General features: G+C 39.2%; 2 protein-coding genes across 2 annotated transcripts; both read right to left on the bottom strand.

The window, feature by feature from the left end:
* Positions 1-1085: 1085 nt before the first annotated feature.
* On the bottom strand, positions 1086-13235 carry LOC116329029 (protein LBH-like). The gene is made up of 4 exons (XM_031750942.2): positions 13014-13235; positions 5500-5578; positions 3146-3320; positions 1086-2123 (listed from the first exon to the last, which is right to left on the bottom strand). The coding sequence occupies exons 2-4, from the start codon at positions 5575-5577 to the stop codon at positions 2056-2058; spliced, it is 321 nt and encodes a 106-aa protein (XP_031606802.2). The 5' UTR covers position 5578; positions 13014-13235; the 3' UTR covers positions 1086-2055.
* A 1387-nt stretch (positions 13236-14622) lies between these two features.
* LOC120435050 (neuroblast differentiation-associated protein AHNAK-like) lies at positions 14623-20391 on the bottom strand. Its single transcript, XM_039603846.1, has one exon. It carries the CDS (start codon positions 20139-20141, stop codon positions 15561-15563), a length of 4581 nt encoding a protein of 1526 aa, XP_039459780.1. The 5' UTR covers positions 20142-20391; the 3' UTR covers positions 14623-15560.
* Between the last annotated feature and the right edge of the window lie 946 nt (positions 20392-21337).

Genomic DNA, 21337 nt, shown 5'->3' with positions numbered 1-21337 from the left:
CCTACCATTTAAAAGGTTTTTGTTGTGCTGCAGGTAGCACTGTTGGATCCTAAATTGTCTTGAGGCACTACAGACTTTTTCAGCAGTAATGTAGCACACAAAAGAACATTTCTGGAGACTACCTCCGGGTAAGTATCGACTGAGGAAGTCCCCAGGGAGCTGCACACCTTGTTGCTTTGATGTTGTTGCATGCCTAGTACCATTTTGGATAGAATGACTAGCTAGTATGCTCATATTTTACTTTGATTTATGGTCATGGACATTTTTTTTTCAGAAATACATATCAAACTGACAATAAAAAAGAGACCTTATATCCCACAAAAGTATCACAAACTATGCAGAATCCAGTTATCCTTCTTGATCCAGTGTGTCAGTTCCTGCATGATCCAGAGAGAATTTCTAGCCTTGCCCAAGACACACAGTCTTGGGCAAGGCTCTTGTTTGCTGGTTGTTGTGGTTTTTATGAGTCTGACCAAAGAAGTATTCTTGTAACAATGTATCCAATGTAAGTCTGCACTATTAATAGTGTAGTTAGGGCTGCTCAACTAACGAAAAACGTCAATTCTAAAAAACAACTGCGTCCCCTTAAGTGGGATTTAGTTGAACTTTAAGTATTGCCAGTTTTAAATAAAAACAGCTAGCATAAAGTGGAAATAGGAAGAGGTAATACAGTCATCTGATAGGGAGTTAGTCCCAGACTCACAGGTGTTTTTGACTGTAAACCATGTTACAAGGGCATCTGCCAGCTTGCAGTCTCCGCTAATGTAGTGGGGAAAATCCAGACAGCAAGAGGCCAAGGAGCAGCGATTCGCTCATTTTGGGAGACCTGCATCATATCCACACAGAGAGATGGAGAGTTGAATCTGACAGCCAATTATACCTGTTGAAACCTTTTGTGCTTTTTCCTCCCTCTACTTTCCTCTTTCCATCAATTTAACTTTGAGCTGAGAGACTTCGTGCAGAGATGCAAAAGGTCATCTCGATCTATCAAAAATATCTTGCATTTCAAAAACGCATAAATATTTTTGAGAAAGTAACGTAAACTTCACTTTCCCCATAAGCAGTAAAACCACAGGGACCACAAATTAAAGAACATTTCAAAAGGTTTATTACTTGTGCAATAATTTAGGCTTCCAGTATTTTTAAAAAATATGCCTGTGACAAGCAACACACATCTAAAATATACTGGTTGTTTTTACTTCTGTAGTCTGTAACAAAATGGACTGCCTTTGATTTCTTGGGACCATATTGCTCCAATATCATAAATAAAACAACAGTTACATTCCCTTTAAAACTATGAAGACAGTGATTACATACTTTAATATTTTAATGAATATCATAACATCTAATAAAGCGATGGATCTGTTGTGAAATTCTCAAATACTCAAAGCTAATATTACAAAGTTAATAGTGAGACCAAGATCACCCAAACTACAGCAGTCGGCACCGAACAAACAGTGATGTAATCTGCACCTAAATGTAAATACAGTAGCTACCGTTATTAGTAGTAGTATGGCACACATGAGCTAAATACTTAATACAGCATTTAGAAACATCTGTCCAGATCAGATGTGCAGATGGTTCCGTGGGCATCTGGATGGTGAGGGCTTGGAGCCAGAGAGCGGAAATTTGTTAACTTAATTCAAAATCTATATTTACAAAGCTGGAAATGTCAAAATAGTCATTTTAGACCGGGGAATTCTCAAATTAAAACCTGTCTATTGCCAAAACTTTTTTCTTGAAAAATGCTTCAACATGGCATCCCCATAAATCTTAGCTTACACATGTCAAAACAAGCGCCATCATTACAGATGTGGATTTGGGGAAAAACAAAAAACAAAAAAAGCACCTTCAGTGTCTTTATTCTGAAGGCGCTGATGCAACACTGGCTCCAAGCCCGTGAGCTGGGGTTTGGGAATCTGTTTTCTACCCTTCCTACTCTGTCTCTCTGATCTTTCTATCCGCACTTTGCACTCCTCTATCTGACTCGTTTTCATTCATTCCAAGTCTGGATACACTCGTAGTAACAGTTTATATCACAGGAAGCGAGTTTGTTCAGTTGGAGTCCTGCATTTCCACTCCTGAAGCTTCTTCACCTCCACCTTCACTGGACTGCTCCTCATCTGGGAAAAAAACACAGATAGAGGATTTTTCATCAGTTTTTCAAACAGGCTATTTTCATTTCTGTGTTTCTGTGCATTTGAAGTTAAAGGTTCAAGATAGAATTAGATGAGAAGATTACTATCGCTCTGGTGCACTCGCCAGCAGCCTGTAACACAGCCTCTCGTCATGTAGTCTTGTCGTCGCCGTGAGGTTTAATGCTGCTCTTCTGCTTTCATTTTACAACATCAAGTGCTACCGACAAGAGGTAACCAACCAGCGGTAGGTCCATACACAGTGGCATAAACTGAGGTAAAAACTGTCCCTTCAAATGACTCGCTGTAAGTGGAAAAAATGTGCTGTTATCCTGAATTGTATGACTTCGTGCTTTGTCCAGGAGCCAGATGATAAGACAGAGTCGATAACGCCATTCGTTTTTCACCTCAGTGATGCATATAATCACGATATTATGGTGGCGCATATCACTGCATGTCTGCTCTTGAGTGTTTCCTCATTTTGTTCAGTTCATGAAGTGGGAATGACTGCAAAGTGTATACTTAGTAAAAAGAACCAATGACAGGAAGCCATTACAGGAAGTAACCTTTTATAGTGATGCTATAAGCAACTGATGTTCATTTCTTAAGGCAAGTCAGGGGAAACTATGCAAATGACTCGCATGTCTCAGCTGCTTGTAGGGCTATATGCCCTTCAGAGCTATATTTAAGTTGAAGAATCTTTAACTTATATATATTTGGTGTATTTGTACTTTTGGCACCTCAGTAGAGTAAAGGTGTAAAAATACTGCTGTCACACTATGATTTACGGGAGTAGGATATTAAATGATGACTTTCATTTTCACTTGGAGTCATTTCAATTTGTTGTAGTGGTACTTTTCTTTAAGTGAAATTTCAGTATACGTACACTTTTGCCAACAGCCAAATACCTTCTGGTCTTCTAATCACGTGCATGTGACTTCTTATCAGACCACTTCGAATCTAACTGTGCCAAAAAGCCAAGCCAATGTTAGTTTCTCTTTCCTTTTCACCTGCAGTTTGCTCATCCGTATGCTTTCTCTCGGTCTGGGTGTCTGCAGAGCTCGGGTCATCCGGGGGCCAGCGGAGTTCTCCACTCTCCACCTCACTTCCATCTGTTGGCTCCACAACTATAGAGGGAAGCCTCTTGGACAACTTTGGATACCTTTCATGGGTATCTGGGAAGATCTGTTTAAAGTTTATGTAAGGTTAAAATGAGGGCTTCATATTTGTGGGGATGAAAAGGTCACTGTGAGTACCACATGTGAAAGAACAATAATGCGGTAAAAATTGGATTAAAAAAACACAAACTGTGTGCATCAGATGGAAGATTTGAGACAGATGTGTCAAGACTTCATATAAAGTCTTTGTATGACGCTCAATTGAAATTTCAAAGGTACATGCTTGGATTTAACATAAAAAACATGATGAAGGTCAGTCTGCTCTGACTGGTCATCTGGCTTAGAGAAAACAAGGAATTGGTTACCTGGTAACACCAATGTATGAGTAGAAAAGCAAGCCTGTAACATTGTACCCACTGGTTCTTCTAAACAGCCAGCAGGTCTTTGAGGTTTTCTTCCACTTGCAATGCAAAACTGCCAAAACTGCAGTTTCTCAAATGCCACTGAACAGCTGTTAGTCTATTCAAGTGTTGGCCTTCAGTCATTCAGATACAGGCTATTTTTTACATAAATGTGTCATGGCTATATTTTACTTGATCTACTCTTGATACTTTAATCCTATACTTAGAGAGTTCTTAGGAAATGCATCAGACAAAAATACTATGCTATAGCTTATAAACTGTTTAGTTTATTTTTAACCACAACTAGCACAGCAGATATCTTCTGCCAAAAAAAATTGTTGTTTCGTTTTTATTTCAAAAGGCTTCAAAAGACAGTCAGTCTTCTAGTGATCTGGGCAATTTATAGAAATTCAGAAGGAATGCAACATGTGCAGTTGCAAGCCTGTGTGCACCTAACCACCTAACCTCAAACTTAATACCGTTCATTCAGACTTGTGTTGTGCGGAAAGTGAAGCATTAATGTTTGCAGGTCCAGAATGGAAAACTGACCAGGGTGCTCATCCACACGTGAACTCGACACATTCATCATCAGATTAATGGAGATGAGTGATTGTCTGAAACGGGTTTACAGCTAATCTCCCCCCTTTCTGACAACTAAATGCATTTAAATGATATTAAGGCCTAAAGTGATGAATAATTAGGGGTATGGATGTTGTTTCTTCTTGTTCAGTTGAGTTTTACTGAAAGACAGCCTAAAGAGTTGATTATTTTAAACATGCTTTATTTGTCCATTGTCAGCATACCATTCAATATCACTCTAGCTAGCTAACACAGCTAGTTAGCTAGTGCTGGCCTTAAATGACAACTTCTCAGGTTTAACCTCTCCGATGACCTAACTTAAAAAGAAAAAGATCAAAAAGAAAAACAACTACATACAAAAACAACGTGGTTCCAAAATGGTCAACAAACCAAAAGGCGGCGACTTGATAACAGTGTCTGAATTTGAAACAAAAGAGGTGGCTCCTCATTTTTTTTATTTCCAGTGGAAACAAATTAGCCATTTTCTAGGTATTAGAAAGGGTGTAATGACACTACAAGTTACTGGGAGGAAAAACCTAGAAGATGAATGACTCATACATTGTTTTCCATTGGCAAAAAAAGGAAAGGGGAAAACACAAAAACAAAAAATATATGGGCTTTAAGCTTTTTAGTTATGAAAAGCTTAAAGTACTGGTTGCACATGGGCTAGCACATAGAATAATAAAATGCTAACATCTGGTAATTTCAATTAGTTATTAGCATTTACTATATTTTGTCATAATGCAAACTGGGAGCATTTTTATTATTATGTTTCAACTTTTTGGTGGCACCAGAGGGCAAATTCATATTTAGTGTGTAACTTCTTTGTGGGATTTCATCTATTACTTTTCAGATATTTCGATGTGGATCAAACAAACATTGTTATTAGCTATGCTGCTAATATGGCTAGTAATTTAAATAACACAGGGAGGACCTAATAACATGTATTAACTGACTCAGCCATAAATCTAACCACAAGTAATAGTTAATGAAACACATTATGACAAAATGTGTTACTTAAACTGTTAATATTAAATAGTCAGTAATTTAGCTGTCCATTTGTTGGATAAGCCATCTACCATTTGTTCAAAGCAGCACTGAGTCCAGCTAATGACCTTTGTCATGTCAACCAGCATTTTATGGTTGCTCATCACTTCTGTGACTCACCGCTGTATGCTTTCTGCTTTCTGCTTTCTGCTCAAATGAAACGAGACTGGTTTGAAATGGTCTAATCGCACACATTTGCACACACAATGCAAAGGATACTGTGGCCTGATCTCCTCCTGCTCCTCCCCCGCTGAAGTCCTCTGTTCCCGGCTCCAGAGAGTTCATCACCTCAGTCATCCTGGAGAAAATCACAGGTCAATAAACTGTCTTCACTTTGTTTCTCTGCTCTTTCCTTCATTTTTTTGTCTTAAGCTGGGTTATGTGACACACTGTTCAAGGTTCTCTGATTTTACTTGCGCCCTCTGCGTTAAAACAGGGCATTTTTCACAATAATTACTTATGTCGAATTTTAGCTTAGTAGATTATTTATAGGACTAATAGGACTAACAGTGTTTCTGGTAATACAGAAGTTTGTTCTAGGTTGATTCGCCCCTATTGCTGGCACTAACTGGCTAACAGTAATGAGCAATTAGTGTTAATGGCCACAAACTCTCCAAAAAAAACGGCAGGCAGTGGTGATTAACAAATGCTCAACAATGAAGGCTGACAGCAACGGCTGACTAGCAACTCGATGTGTAACATGTATAATATCCAACACAGTCTGATGTACTTTCCGTACTTCTGGTAAACTAGTACCAACATTTTTTATTTCTAAAACAACGGCTATAAAGGTTTCATGTAGCGTTTTCACTGGCATTTCATCACACACGCAAATGACTTCCTCAGTTTCAACTGACTGCAGCTTTCCCCAGCTTTATAAACAGTACATTTGCATAATGACCAAAACTAGCACCATTCACTAACCACAATTCACTGATTAACACTTCAAGTTCACCAGGAACTTGACTGAGTATATGAAGGAGGATAAGAAAATAAAAGGTTAGCTTTCTTAGACTGTGAAGTTCCCATCACTATTGCAGGATATTTGAAAGTTGATGTGTGGCGTAAGCCAAAGTAAATGTATTAAGAGTTAGGGTTTGACTCTCGTAATCCTGGGTTTCATCAGGACACTATAACACAGAGCAAACACCATCGCCACACAAACAGAAGCCAAGAAAGCGAAAGAGCATCATATCAAAAAGGCCCTTTGTAAATGTGGGTATCCCAGCTGGGTAGTCGTCAAAGCTGGCAAGGCACCTAAAGAATGTTCCAGGCAAGCCAGAAGAGAACGAGGACAACTGTTGCCACCTAAACAAAAGCCTTTAGTGATCCCTTATGAGTTAGGCATATTAGAAAAGCTGAGATGCACTTTTTTCAATACAGCGTGTCTCTGTGGCTTTCTAACCCTAAAACAGACACACCAAAAATATGTACACCCCAAGGATTGGTTCCCAGGGTACAAACAGCAATATAATATATGCTATTAAGTGCTAGGAGGATTCCGTGAATTAAACATCAAAACAAAACTAAACAACTTATGGCTAAGCAGATAGCACAACACAGAAGAGCTACCTTGTCAGACAAGGACTCCAGAATCTATTTATACCTAAAGACCAGAGCCCAGTTGGAGCAGGAGGTCAAGGAATCCATTCATGTGAAAAGGGAAAGACCATCTCTGAACAGAGGCAGGAACCTAAGGATCCATCTTTTACGTGACTGCAGCTATTCCCTGACTCTCTTTGAATGATACTCAATCAATAGTCATGACAATTGTTATATAACTGATCAAGACACTGAAGTCATTGTGCTAGTTTTGGTCATTATGCAAATGTACTGCTGATAAGGTGGGTAAAGGTGCAGTCAGCTGAGGACTGAAGAAGTCACTTGGATGAGTGAGGAAATGTTTCTCATCTAGATGAACAAAGTTACATTTCTGGGTCAGTTAATATTTTTTCCCCCTCCCAGATATTCTACAATCAGCTCTTAGTGGTATTATTGCAAAGTGCAGGTGTTTAGGAACCTCAGCAACTCAGACCATGTAAAGTCACAGAGGCGCTTAATACGTAACAGTTGCCAACAATCTGCTGTCTCAACACTCGAAGGCTGACAGCAACAGCTGACTTGCAAAGCAAAGTATTCCAAACCTCCTTGGACATTAACATCAGCACAAAAACTGTGTGCTGGGAGCTTCATGACATCGCTGTGCAGCTCTTGTAAGTGGAATGTGTAGGTGGCCAAGAACTTTTATCTACATAGTGTGTCTAATTAAATTCGATTAACACTTGGGCACTAGGTGTAGGAGTAACTTGTGATATTCAAAGTATGATTATAGAATTGTAATACTATTCTGCATTTGTAACAGCTATTCTGCTTCAATTAATTCTGCTTCATCTATGACTTAAAAACAATAAATAATGTGTTTAAGTGAAGGAAAAGGTAGCTCTAAAAAGCAGGTGTTTAATATTTATCCAGTGTACTTTACCAGTTCATTATACTAGCTCTCTCACCTAACCCTGAGGTGAGTTTCTTTTTCTTCACTGTCATGGAGTCAAGGAGTAATAACTCTGATAAGCCAGGTTTGTTTAGAGTATACCTGTTTTTTATACTTGCAATATTGCAAGTATTAGTAACTGTACTGCAAGAAACTACCCAATATATTCCATTATAAATATTTTGGCCAACCAATACTTCACAACTGTTGGCCCAAAAAACACTACGAGTGAAAGTTCTGCTACAGTTGCATAGTTTGAATGTAAGCCTTATGATTCAGTGGTGTAAACTATTTCAAGATAGCACAGTTAGTTCCTTATTTTGCAAGAGGGGTGTAAAGGAAATATTTTCTTCCCCTGCAAGGGTTCAACAAAAAAATGACTTCCCATCTTGTCGTCTTCTCAATAAAACGTTAGGATGTTAGGAGGTTAATGAGAGCTTCGGCAGAACGTGTAACTTTTTGGAGGTATGGTCCAAAAACAGGAGAAATAAAGACTGGTGTTTAGTATTCGCCATACACTGCTTCAACACTACTACTTATAACTGCATCAACCAGCTACCAACATGGTTTCATGTGTTCAGTTCTTTCTTACCAAAATATGATGCTCTTTTTTTTTAATGGCCCCATTTAGAACAGAACAGATGGTAAAGCAGATTAGGCTACCTTGAAAAGTCAATAACATAAGAGTGTGCAGTGTCACCTGGTTTCTGAGTCAGATCCACCCCTCGCTCAATACTTCTGGTTTCAAAACACCAGGATGGCAAAGGCCACAGCAAAATTGGTGCTTTGAGTGCAGTGAGCACGAACCAAACCAGAAAAGCTGCAGCCAGACGAGCAATGAGCTAAAACTTACAATCAAGCTCTGAATAGCTGAAATTTGATACTTATACATATGTTATATCTGGTTTAACCGCTGTTATGAGCAGCAGACTACAATGCAAAATTATACCATCCTTCACCTCTGCTGCATCTATGATTTTGTTAAGTTGAAACACCTGATTACAGACTATAGTGCAAGCCTGATTCTATTTTTATGGAGCTATTAAGACATCACTCCTTATCCATTTAATAACATCCAAGTACAGCATTCTGGTTGGTGGTGAAAGGCAGACTTTACGTGTGATAAGTTATCAGAAACACCACTTTCCATACAATCAGACCGGCAGTTTCTGTTGCCATGGGGACGAGCGATTGAGATTTTATTCCTCTGATTGTCTGAGTAGTGCACTTTGCACACAAGGCTGAGGGCTGATTTGGGGGTATTCATGTGTGCCGTTACGCAGCAATTACCACCATCAGGACGGGGTTGTGCAGTTTGTGAGACTTCTCTGTTTAACCTGGAATTGCTGCTGCCCTTCATCATCATTTCCGTGAAGAGACAATGCAGCCTTTATTCCTCCTCTGAGGCTCCTATTGTTCCTCTGGAGGGAATCTGTGCGGTCACTCCAGTCAGTCTTATGTTAAAAAACAAAAAAAAAGCTGTGTTGCTCTCTAGGTAGCAACTGGAGAGGCCTGTAGAGCTCTGCGCATAATTTCAGTCTGATCTTGTTTCTGAGAAGTGCACTCACTCTGCAGTGATGTGAAGCGTAACAGACACAAGAATTTAAATGTTGATGCCAGGCGTGACGCTTCAGTCATGCCTTTTTTTTGGTCGCGGAATAATTATTACTTATTTGAGTCATTAGGTCTGAACAGGACTATCCATGTGTTAATGTCTTTGTTCACAGGAAGCTACCCGACTTCTGCCTCAGCAGAGTCGTGAAATGTTAAGATGCTTCTCAATTTATGCCTTCATCTGGTGCAACATGAAGCAGTAAGTGTTTAAATAAAGTGAGTAATATATGAAAGCTGGAGTGTCCAAGTAAAGAAAGTGCTGCTGAGGTGAAGATTTCATCTCCTTAAAAGAGGCAAAAAATCACTATTAAAAACAAGTATTAAGAATCAATTAGGGCTAAACGTTAGTTTCTAAATATTTGATGTGATTTAAATTATTTTAATACAATATCAGGAGATATTAAGCAGTATTAATATGTTCTGATTTTACTGCCTCTGTTGGAGATAGAGCTGCAGTGATATGTTGCCTTACTAATAAACAGAAATATAAGCCAAGCTTTTGATTATGCAAAAAAGTCACTATTATCACGAGTTAAGCAAAAATTCCAGTTATTTAGTGCATTTCCTCATCATAGATGACAGTAAATCTAAATGTTTCTGGGTAGCTGGTTAGACTGTTTGAATGAATGAATTATGGTATTTTTTACTATTATGTCATTACTGGAAATAATAACTGTCTTGAATGGGGTACAAGTTTAATTCTTGCCACAAAAATCATAAAGGTCTAAGATTTATCCAGATCATTTACTTAAAGGAATTAGTCCAGAATTTCCTAGGTGTAGAAAAATCCTTTAGCAGCTCTTTATCTTCTGAAGGATATTAAAGGTTGATGGGAATTTGCCCAACCAGTCTACATGTACATTGTGGACTTGGAGAGCAAATTCCTCTGGGGATCCTGTGGGGCTACTTTGGAAGTATGGGGTATCTGCCCCATTGTTACAGCCCATTAGGTTGCTGTAGAACCACAGTGAGAGTTTGGTCCATACTGGCAACAATAGTTCGTAATCATTCTTGTTTGTGTTGGACTCCTGCAGGGCTGCCCTTTGTCTATAAACATTATGAACAGAATCAGTGACAAAGTTTCTAGGCCATGTAAGAGAGGGTCTCCACTTTGGTGGTTGCAGCATCTCTTTTCTACTTTTTGCAGATGATGTGACTCTGTTGCCTTTATCAGCTGGCGACTTCCAGCTCGCACTGGTGTAGTTTGCTGCAACAGGAATAAGAATCAGCACTTCAGAGTCTGAAGCCATGATTTTCAGTAGGAAAAGGGTGGACCATCCACTCTGGATCAAGAATAAGTTGCTACCCCAGGTGGGTCTTGTTTGTGAGTGTCATGGTGCCATGTCTCAATCAATGTAGGCGATGGACTGCTTCGTTGTGGTGACGTGAGAGCTTAGTGTGAAAAGAAAGCTCGATTTACCAGTCGATCTATCTTCCTACTCTCAACTACGGTCAAGAGCTCTAGGTCGTGACTCAAAGAACGAAACTGCAGATACAAGTGCATACAAGTGGAACAGTTTCCTCCGAAAGCTGGCGAGGCTATCCTTTAGCGATAGGGTGAGGAGTTCATTCTGAAGGGACTCAAGAGTAGAGATGCTACTCTTCCACATCAAAAGGAGCCAGTTGAGGTGGGTTAGCACATCTGAATAGGATGCCTCTTGGATGCCTCCTACACAAGATGTTCCAGCATGACCACTCCAGGAAGAGGCCCCAGGGCAGACCTAGGGACACACTGAAGATTTTATACCTCTTGGTTGGCTTGGGAACACCTCAGTGCACGAGCTTGAGAAGGTGACTGGTGAGAGGGAGCTCAGGGTTTCTCTCCTTAGACTCCTGCCCCCACATCCCAGACTCAGATGAGCAGCAGAAAATAGATGGATGGATGGATTTAGAAAAATCTGGATTTGCAAAGTCACTACCAGCTATTGCAATTCCATCAAGTAAAAAATGCACCATTCTGCAGGGAGCATCAACAGTATCATTACTACATGATGGTTGTTTACTTCCACCAAAAAGTCAAGATGCGGTTTTCATCTGTCTCTGTCCAGAATTGACCTTTGACCTCTGGGATGTAAAATGTCACTTTGTTTTACACTCTCAGTCAGTCAGTGTGAAATTTCGTTGCTGTTACTTATATGTAAAATATCTTTTGTAAGGTTAAAAATACCTCTGACCACCAAATTTTCATCAGGTAAGTGCACATAGGGGTGGTGGCAAATAAAGATTCCTTTATGGCTTTCAAGACAAAAAATGGAAAAAGATGGATGGATGCAGGTATGGATGGATGACAACCCCATTACATAGTGACTATTGCCACAATTGTTACCAGTTCACATGCATAAAGCCATAAAACAAATGTAAACCAATAGACTGCATTAAAAAAAGGATTCATGGTTCAGGTAATTTTCCCAAAGTCTCGCGTTTGTTCTCAGTTTCAGGATTTTTTACTATTCACTGCTAATAATGGCTCAATCTCCTCCCGGGTGGCTCTACCTTATAGATGGGTAGGATGCCGCATTTCATGTAGCAGTTATCTAGATTTCGTCATTTGGAAGGCTCAGTGAGCCTCTAGTCCAGAAAGAAATCCTCTTCATTTGTGTTAAAATAACAGAATTAAGTTTGGAGTCTGACATTCCCACCTCCTAGTATATTTAAAATGCCTGATTTCATCGTGGACTAGACCCAAAATCTTAAGAAAGACAAGAGCCACTCTCTCCTGTTTTATCATTTCCATTTGCGTTTTGGGTGAAACGGATACGTCTGATGTCAGGGATGAAAATTCTTCTTCCTTGTGTCCATCAGTAGATTCATCGTGGTGAAGACTGTCCAAACTGTCTTTCCCCAGAGGCTGTTCAGCAGCAGTCACTTGAACTCCACTATTTCATTTTTGCAGATATAAAGGTCTATTAAGGTGGAATGGCTTCTCCGCGCTCTCCTCTCTCATCGCGCCAGCTTCACTTCAAATACCTTTTCCATTTCTGCTATTAAATCAGAGCCAGAAGCAGCAGCACCCCCTCAAATGCAGGTTTGCTGTAGAAATCCAGCAAGTTTTCACAGCCCAAGGAAAGAGGAAAAATCCAACCCATGGTCAAAAATAGTGATGCTTTCTCCCTCTCTCTCTCTTTCTTATACAGCCTACTAAAAACACTCCACTGCTCAGTTTCAGTTGGAGATCAATGTGATTTCTCCAGTGTTTGCTGCCCTAATTCACATTTCCTGTTCTAGTTTTTAAGGCGCACTCAGCTGATGCTTTAATTACTGTTATTAATATTATTATTATTATTTAAATAAAACTGGGGTTTAAAATATACACATTGTGCCGTATTGGAACAGAGGTTTATCTGCATGATATACAACAGGTAGGTAGTAGATTTACACGATTAAAACAGCTCATCCTACACGGAAACGGGCTGATTTGCGCTTTTCTGCCCGCAACCCAGAACTCCAGTTCAGAAAGTCTCTGCAAAACAGGTTTTATGATTTTCCTAAATCACTTTAGATTAGTTACATAAACAGTAATGTAGTTACTTTTAGGAAAAGTGAATGAAGCTACTTCTAGTAAGGAAATAAAGAATGAATGGGGCTTAACGCGTTCAAGTTGGCTAAAATGCGGATGAAAGCTCCGTACCTGTCTGCAGGCTGATCCAGTGTCTCAGAGCAGGAGGCTCTCCGTCCTCAGCTGCCTCATCACACTGATACCGCTGCTCCTGATGCTGCTGATGATGATGATGGTGATGATGATGACGATGATGATGCTGGCTGTTGTGGGCGACAGGCGGAGGGGCACGCAAGGCTCTCTGGTAAAGTTACCACTCGCAGTAAAGTGTTCAGAGCCTGCGCATTGAAGCGGAGCTAGTGCTGCCTTCATAGGCTGTCGGAAAAAGGCGGGCTATCGAGAGAATCCCGTACAAGACTGTATGTCAAAAAGTACGTGGGCACTTCTGCTTTACATTTTTATGGAGAAAATGTTTGGTGGATTGGGCTATGTTTCTAATTTTTGGTGATTGCATTCTAGAACTATTAAAATACCATCCAAATTTTGTTTGATAAAAATTGAGAGATTTTTTTTTTTTTTTTTAATCAAAATTCGGGATGCCAAACTTAAGGCCCACAGGCCAGAATCAGCCAGGGAAACACTCCAATCCAAACAACTGGAAGGCTTTTGGAAAATGTCAAAGAGATTGAACTTAACGGTATTATAGTTTAACAGCTTTTCCTATTGATGCAGATCTCCCCCATTGCCATGCATTGCCATAGTAGTTACATAATAGATAAGCAATAAAATGGCAGAAAAGGTTTTTACTCTCTACTATATTTATTATGTTTGAGACACCCAGGATATAAAATAAGTTTGGCATTCCTGATCTAGATGGTTTAATGTTTCTGAGACTTAAATAGTCACTGCATATAGGTTCCAGTGTCTAGATGAAAGATAGACACCAGTAAGTTCTTTTAAAAGAACATGCTTTTAAAATAAATTTGGATACAACTTTATGGTGTACATATTATTGATACACATGTCCACATACGTGTAGCTGATCTTTCTTAGATGACAAAGAAAAACGACTACAAGACACATTCATTTCAAATATCCTACAGGAGTCTGTTGGGTATTTCCATTTGACAAACTGTTTTTAAATTAAAACTTTATGAATATAAAGTGAGGCACATTTATGGCCAATGCATAATTAGGGTCTAATTTTATACACATGCAGTTTCTCTGTGAAACACAAGACGCAAGAAACTGCACCAGCAATAATTTTAACATCGTTTCCGGAAGAAAGAGGAAGTTACGGGACGCTCTTGAAGGCAGCACGTAACAATTCGGTGAGCATAGACAACGAGTGATTGCTTGATAGTTGGCACCCTTTGGTGTAATTGTAAGGTACACTGATACGTTTTACATTTTTAAAGTTGGAGTGGAAGAAGCTTTTTTCTTGTTCTGTATATTTCATGTTATGTAAATGAGGTTTGTGAAGGAATTTCAATTGCTGTAAAAAAAAAAAAAAAAAAGGCCCATAACAAGGAAATCTGTAGTTAAGCTAACACAGAAGTTTCACACTGTGCACAGGGACTTGTTCAGTAAACTGTGAATTATCTGTATATAATATGAAGCATACTCGTGATGATATGTTACCATAGTTATGAACTTTGTCTCCATCTAGTGTGCAAACATATTGACTACAGATTGAAAACTGCTTTTTATAGACAATATAGACACACACACACACAAAACATAGTTTTGGATATAATAGCATTTATTGTCTATAACTTTGCAAACAAGTTAAGTTAAAGCCTATCAGAATACAAACAGGAGCAGTAATCGAATAAAATTCCAAAGGTCATTAAAAGCTATTTATATAGCCGGTTCAATAGCCCCACTTTGTACAGAGATATGGAAAGAAAACAGAGTCCAGACAGATTTCTAGTGTGGCAAATTAGGTTCAAAGTAGCAAAGTATTAATAAAAAATATAATTTTAGCAGTACATTTGCTGTGTTTGATCATACGCTTTTCATTTCAGCTTTGGATTGCTATTGTCTCTTTACATTTTAGCTACAGCGACAACAGTATCTTGGTGCTATACATACATATTCATTGTTCTATCTTAACTGCATTATGCTATTGTAATTTGTATATACTGTAAGCCTTATAGTGAAATTACTGTAAACACAATTTGGAATGTCAGTAAAATAAATTGATTTTTGCATCAGTCTCAAACAGTCAGAAATTTTAGTTGACGGCACTGGTGATTATCATTTTGTAAAGTACACACACAAGTAAATTAGTCAATAGTGAAAAACTGCAAAATGAGTTTTAGAGATTTTGGTAAGCAAAAATCAAACATTCTGCATCTTAAGCAAGGATATTTGGTAAGGCCTTGCTGTAATTTGAAGTAAGGACACAGTTATACACATTGTTAGTATCTTCAACAGACTGTCAGCGTGGATTACAGGAATGCATTTTTTTTTTGTAGGTCAGCATCATTGCACAACACATCACCATCATGTTGTAATGCCTGAACACTGACAGATTGTTCTCTGTGATCGGTAAGTTAAACATGCTAACTTCCTTTCCCAGTTGCCAACATGTTTTCATTCACTTGTCTCCTCTGACATTCAGGTCTAGGCAAAAAGAGGAATAGTATCTTTACACATGAATTATGTCCAGTTGCCTCACTTCTCAGCATCGTCAAAGAACCTCATTTTCTCAGAGTGCACAGAGTCTCTCAGTCGCTGTATAGATGATGCTGTCTCACCAGAGATGGGCTCGGAAGAGTCGAATACATGTGTAATTTGTTTGGTTATAACAATTGTTTCTCTGCTTTCACCTCTTTCACTTGAAGTTTTCGTCATTAAGTGCCTCTCAAACACCGCTCTTTTGGCGCTGTCTGAGTCTTCCACAGTCCATGATGTAGTTTCATTAGCCTCTGATTTTAAGGGAAGGCCTCCAGCTAATTCAGCTTGAATATCAGTTAGTAACTGGGCATGCTGTGCTTCTGGGGTTGCTTGTATATTTGTTGTAATGACGTGTAGTTTTCCAGATTCCAATCTGCACGTGTCTTCTGATGACGATGATATTCCAGAGGACAGAATAGTGATTTTCTCCGGTAAGTTAGGCTGAACTGAGATCAGTTCAGTCCTCGTGGCTGAAGTAAAGATGTTACTGTGTGTCTCTTCAAGCCCAGTAGCAACATTTGGATCAGAATATTTGACAGTTACCTTTGTTGGGGAAGATATGGATGGGCCAACATGCTCACTTGTGACTGCAGAACTTATATCAGCAAAGGCATCCGATGATTGGACAGAAAAGGTGGGGCTAATTTCCTCGTCCCCTGTTCCCCCTACTGGGCTCTTTTCATCCATTTGTTCACTTTTCTCAGGAGCACTGGTGGCTTCTGAAGGGGAAGACAGGCCAAACTTAGGAAATTTAAACCAACCTGTCCTCTCGGGAGTCTTGGAAATATCTTGTATTGTACTTGCTCCTTTTTCCTTTGCTTCTAATTGCTTTCCAGCATGTTCGCCTATTTCTTGAACTTCTTTTGAGACTACAAGATCTTCTTCAACTTGGTCTGCTTTTGGAACATCAAATTCAACATCAATAGTCTTTAGGATCTCACCAAATGATGTCAGAATCATTTTTGGTGATTTACTTTCTCCTTTTGTTTCAACTTCCATTTTCAGTTGAGCTTCTTTATCTTCTATGTCAGCAGGAAGCTGTTCCTCTTCAGGTTTAGACTTTGAGAAGCTAAGCCTGGGCATTTTAAAAGATGGTAGTTTGAATTTACTTGGTGATGGAAGACCCACAACATCAATCTCAGTCTTGGGTGTTTCAGATTCTGATATTATACCTTTGGAATCATCCATTTTAATATTAACAGTCAAATCTTTGTCGGTGGCAGAAATATCCTCCTTAAGTGTAGATCCATGAATGTCAATTACTTTTCCTGTTTTGGGTGCTTCCATGGTAACATCAGAGGAAGCACTGCTAAATTTTGGCATTTTCAGTGGTGACATTTTTTGTTTTAAAGGGGATCCTCCAGCATCTTTTGACTCTGCTTTAGTCTCAGAAGACTTGATTCCCAAACTAGATGAAGATTGTTTGACTTCTTCTTCTGAGATTTTGACCTCTGCTTTTATTTCTGGCCATTTGCTGTCGACATTTTTTATTGATGATTTTAAATCCACTTCAGGTCCTTTTGCTTTTGTTTGTACAATGCCTAACTTTGGGAACTTAAATGGGCTTCCTTGCCCAGCTTCTTGCTCAGGAGCTTTAATTTCCATTTCAGGTTGTTTAACTTTTATTTCTCCCTCTGAAACAGAAACATCAGCTTGTGGAAGCTCATCACTTAACTCCGATTCTTTAATACTTGACTTTGAAAAAGAAAATCTGGGAAGTGAAAATTTAGTTTTTTTCAAGTTTGTTTCAGTTTCTTCAGCAGGTGGTTCTTCCATTGAAGGTCCTTTGATTTCAGCTTCTACTAGACAGACTTCTGTTTTGCTTGATATAATCTCAGCTTTGGGTGTTTCAATTTTGACATCAATAGATGGGGCCTTATCGGCTGTCCTTGAAAAGGAAAATTTTGGAAATGTCCAACTTGGTCGTTTTGACTTGACTTCAGCCTCAGTTGTAGGTGCTTCTGGTAATGAAATAGAACCTTCAGTTTCTTTGCCTTCAATATGGAGTAGTTTGATGTCAGCTGTTACTTCTGGTAAGGAAATATCAACATCTTTTTTTGATAAACTTAAATCTGTTTCAGGACTTTTAACTTTGCCCATTGAGATGGCCAGATTTGGCATTTTAAACTTGCTTCCAGATACCTCACCTCCCTTAGCTTTCACATCTACAGCTACACCTTTAGAGTCAATGCCAGGTGCTGCATCAATTTTAATGCCTTTATTCACATCACTTACTCCCATACTGAACTCATTGTCAGGTTGTTTGACTATATCACCTTGCAGAAGAATAAGATCAGTTTTGGGGAGACTGATATCAACACTTTGCTTGGAAAATGAAAATTTTGGCAATGAAAATCTTGGCTTTTTCAATTTAGCCTCAAGGTTTGTATCGGTTCCCCCCTCTATGGTAATATGTGAGGATTCTTTAAGGTCGGTATCGGGAAGATGTACATCTGTTTTGACTTCTGGTAGTATGACATCAACTCTGGGAACATCAATGTTGATATCTTCCTCAGGGGCCTTACCAGCTTTGTCAGCTTTGCCTTCTGGAAGTGTAACATCTACATCTTTCTTCGATAAGCTTAAATCAATGTCAGGCCCTTTTGTTTGAGGGACAGACAATCCAAGACTTGGCAGTTTGAACTTACTTCCTTTTCCTTCATGTTCAGATCCACTGGTTTTCAAGGAGATTGAAGGTTCTTTTAATTCAGTGCTGGGTGCTGCAACGCCAACTTCAAGAACCTCTTCAGGAATCTCAATATCAGCACCATCTATTTTCATACCTGCTGTTGAACTTGTGACACCAACTCCAAATTTTGGCAATTGGAATGTTGGCATCTTAAACTTTGATGGTGATCCTTTCTTTCCCTTTGTTTCAATCTTTATCTCAGGAGCTTCAATTCCAACTTCAACAGAAGCTTTTTCAACTTCAACATCAGGGAGTTTGACTTCAGCTTTGCCTTCTGGAAGTGTAACATCTACATCTTTCTTTGATAAACTTAAATCGATATCTGGTCCTTTGGCTTGAGGGACAGACAATCCAAGACTTGGCAGCTTGAACTTACTTCCTTTGCCTTCATGTTCTGTTCCTGTAGTTTTCAGGGTGAGTGAAGGTTCTTTTAATTCAGTGCTGGGTGCTGCAATGCCAACTTCAAGAACCTCTTCAGGTATACTAATATCAGCACCATCTATTTTAACATCTGTGTCCAAATCAGGTACTTTTGCTGTGGCACTTGGGATACCAATGCCAAATTTGGGTAATTTGAATGTAGGCATCTTAAATTTTGATGGTGATCCTTTTTTGTCTTTTGTCTCAACTTTGAACTCAGGAGCTTCAATTTCAATTTCAACAGAAGGTTTCTGTACTTCAACATCAGGGAGTGTGACTTCAGCTTTAGCTTCTGGAAGTGTAGCATCTACGTCTTTCTTTGATAAGCGTAAATCAATGTCAGGCCCTTTGGTTTTTGGGACAGACAATCCAAGACTTGGCAGTTTAAACTTACTTCCTTTTCCTTCATGTTCAGATCCACTGGTTTTCAAGGAGATTGAAGGTTCTTTTAATTCAGTGCTGGGTGCTGCAATGTTAACTTCAAGAACCTCTTCAGGAATCTCAATGTCAACACCATCTATTTTCATACCTTTCTTCATATCTGGTACTTCTGCTGTGGCACTTGTGACACCCACTCCAAATTTTGGCAATTGGAATGTTGGCATCTTAAACTTTGATGGTGATCCTTTCTTTCCCTTTGTTTCAATCTTTATCTCAGGAGCTTCAATTTCAACTTCAACAGAAGGTTTTTCAATTTCGACATCAGGGAGTTTGACTTCAGCTTTGCCTTCTGGAAGTGTAACATCTACATCTTTCTTTGATAAACTTAAATCGATATCTGGTCCTTTGGCTTGAGGGACAGACAATCCAAGACTTGGCAGTTTGAACTTGCTTCCTTTGCCTTCATGTTCAGCTCCTGTAGTTTTCAGGGTGAGTGAAGGTTCTTTTAATTCAGTGCTGGGTGCTGCTATGTTAACTTCAAGAACCTCTTCAGGGATACCAACATCAGCACCATCTACTTTAACATCTGTGTCCAAATCAGGTACTTTTGCTGTGGCACTTGGGATACCAATGCCAAATTTGGGTAATTTGAATGTAGGCATCTTAAATTTTGATGGTGATCCCTTTTTGTCTTTTGTCTCAACTTTGAACTCAGGAGCTTCAATTTCTACTTCAACAGAAGGTTTCTCTACTTCAACATCAGGGAGTGTGACTTCAGCTTTAGCTTCTGGAAGTGTAACATCTACATCTTTCTTCGATAAGCTTAAATCAATGTCAGGCCCTTTGGTTTGAGGGACAGACAATCCAAGATTTGGTAGTTTGAACTTACTTCCTTTTACTTCATGTTCAGATCCACTGATTTTCAAGGAGATTGAAGGTTCTCTTAATTCAGTGCTGGGTGCTGCAACGCCAACTTCAGGAATCTCAATATCAACACCATCTATTTTCATACCTTTGTCCATATCAGGTACCTCTGCTTTGGCACTTGGGACACCAACTCCAAATTTTGGCAATTGGAATGTTGGCATCTTAAACTTTGATGGTGATCCTTTCTTTCCCTTTGTTTCAATCTTTATCTCAGGAGCTTCAATTTCCACTTCAACAGAAGGTTTTTCAATTTCAACATCAGGGAGTTTGACTTCAGCTTTGCCTTCTGGAAGTGTAACATCTACATCTTTCTTTGATAAACTTAAATCGATATCTGGTCCTTTGGCTTGAGGGACAGACAATCCAAGACTTGGCAGTTTGAACTTACTTCCTTTGCCTTCATGTTCAGCTCCTGTAGTTTTCAGGGGGTGAGTGAAGGTTCTGGGTGCTGCTATTTAATTCAGTGCTGGGTGCTGCTATGTTAACTTCAAGAGGTACTCTTCAGGTATACTTGGGATACCAATATCAGCACCATCTACTTTAACATCTGTGTCCAAATCAGGTACTTTTGCTGTGGCACTTGGGATACCAATGCCAAATTTGGGTAATTTGAATGTGAGGGAGGCATCTTAAATTTTGATGGTGATCTTAATTTTTTGTCTTTTGTCTCAACTTTGTATACTAATATCAGCACCATCTATTTTAACATCTGTGTCCCAATCAGGTACTTTGTGGCACTTGGGATACCAACAAATTTGGGTAATTTGAATGAGGCACCAATTTTGATGGTGATCCTTTTGTCTTTTGTCTCAACTTTGAACTCAGGTTGCTCAAACTTTGAACAATTCGTTGGTGCTGCAACGCCATCTCAGGTCAGGAGCTTCAATTTCAATTTCAACAGAAGGTTTCTCTACTTCAGCATCAGGGAGTGTGACTTCAGCAGCTTCTGGAAGTGTTCTACATCTTTCAAGCTTAAATCAATGTCAGAAGGTTTGAGGACAGACAATTCAAACTTCATGTTCAGATCACTGGTTTTCAAGGAGATTGAAGGTTCTTTAATTCAGTGCTGGGTGCTGCAATGTTAACTTCAAGAACCTCTTCAGGATCTCAATATCAGCACCATCTATTTTGATACCTTTGTCCATATCAGGTACCTCTGCTGTGGCACTTGGGATACCAACTCCAAATTTCTTGAATGTTGGCATCTTAAACTTTGATGGTGATCCTTTCTTTCCCTTTGTTTCAATCTTTCTCAGGAGCTTCAATTTCCACTTCAACAGAAGGTTTTCAATTTCAACATCAGGGAGTTTGACTTCAGCTTTGCCTTCTGGAAGTGTAACATCTACATCTTTCTTTT

This window comes from Oreochromis aureus, linkage group 19 (genome assembly GCF_013358895.1).
Source record: "Oreochromis aureus strain Israel breed Guangdong linkage group 19, ZZ_aureus, whole genome shotgun sequence".
NCBI lineage: Eukaryota > Metazoa > Chordata > Actinopteri > Cichliformes > Cichlidae > Oreochromis > Oreochromis aureus.
This window is presented reverse-complemented; position numbering and strand designations above follow the sequence as displayed.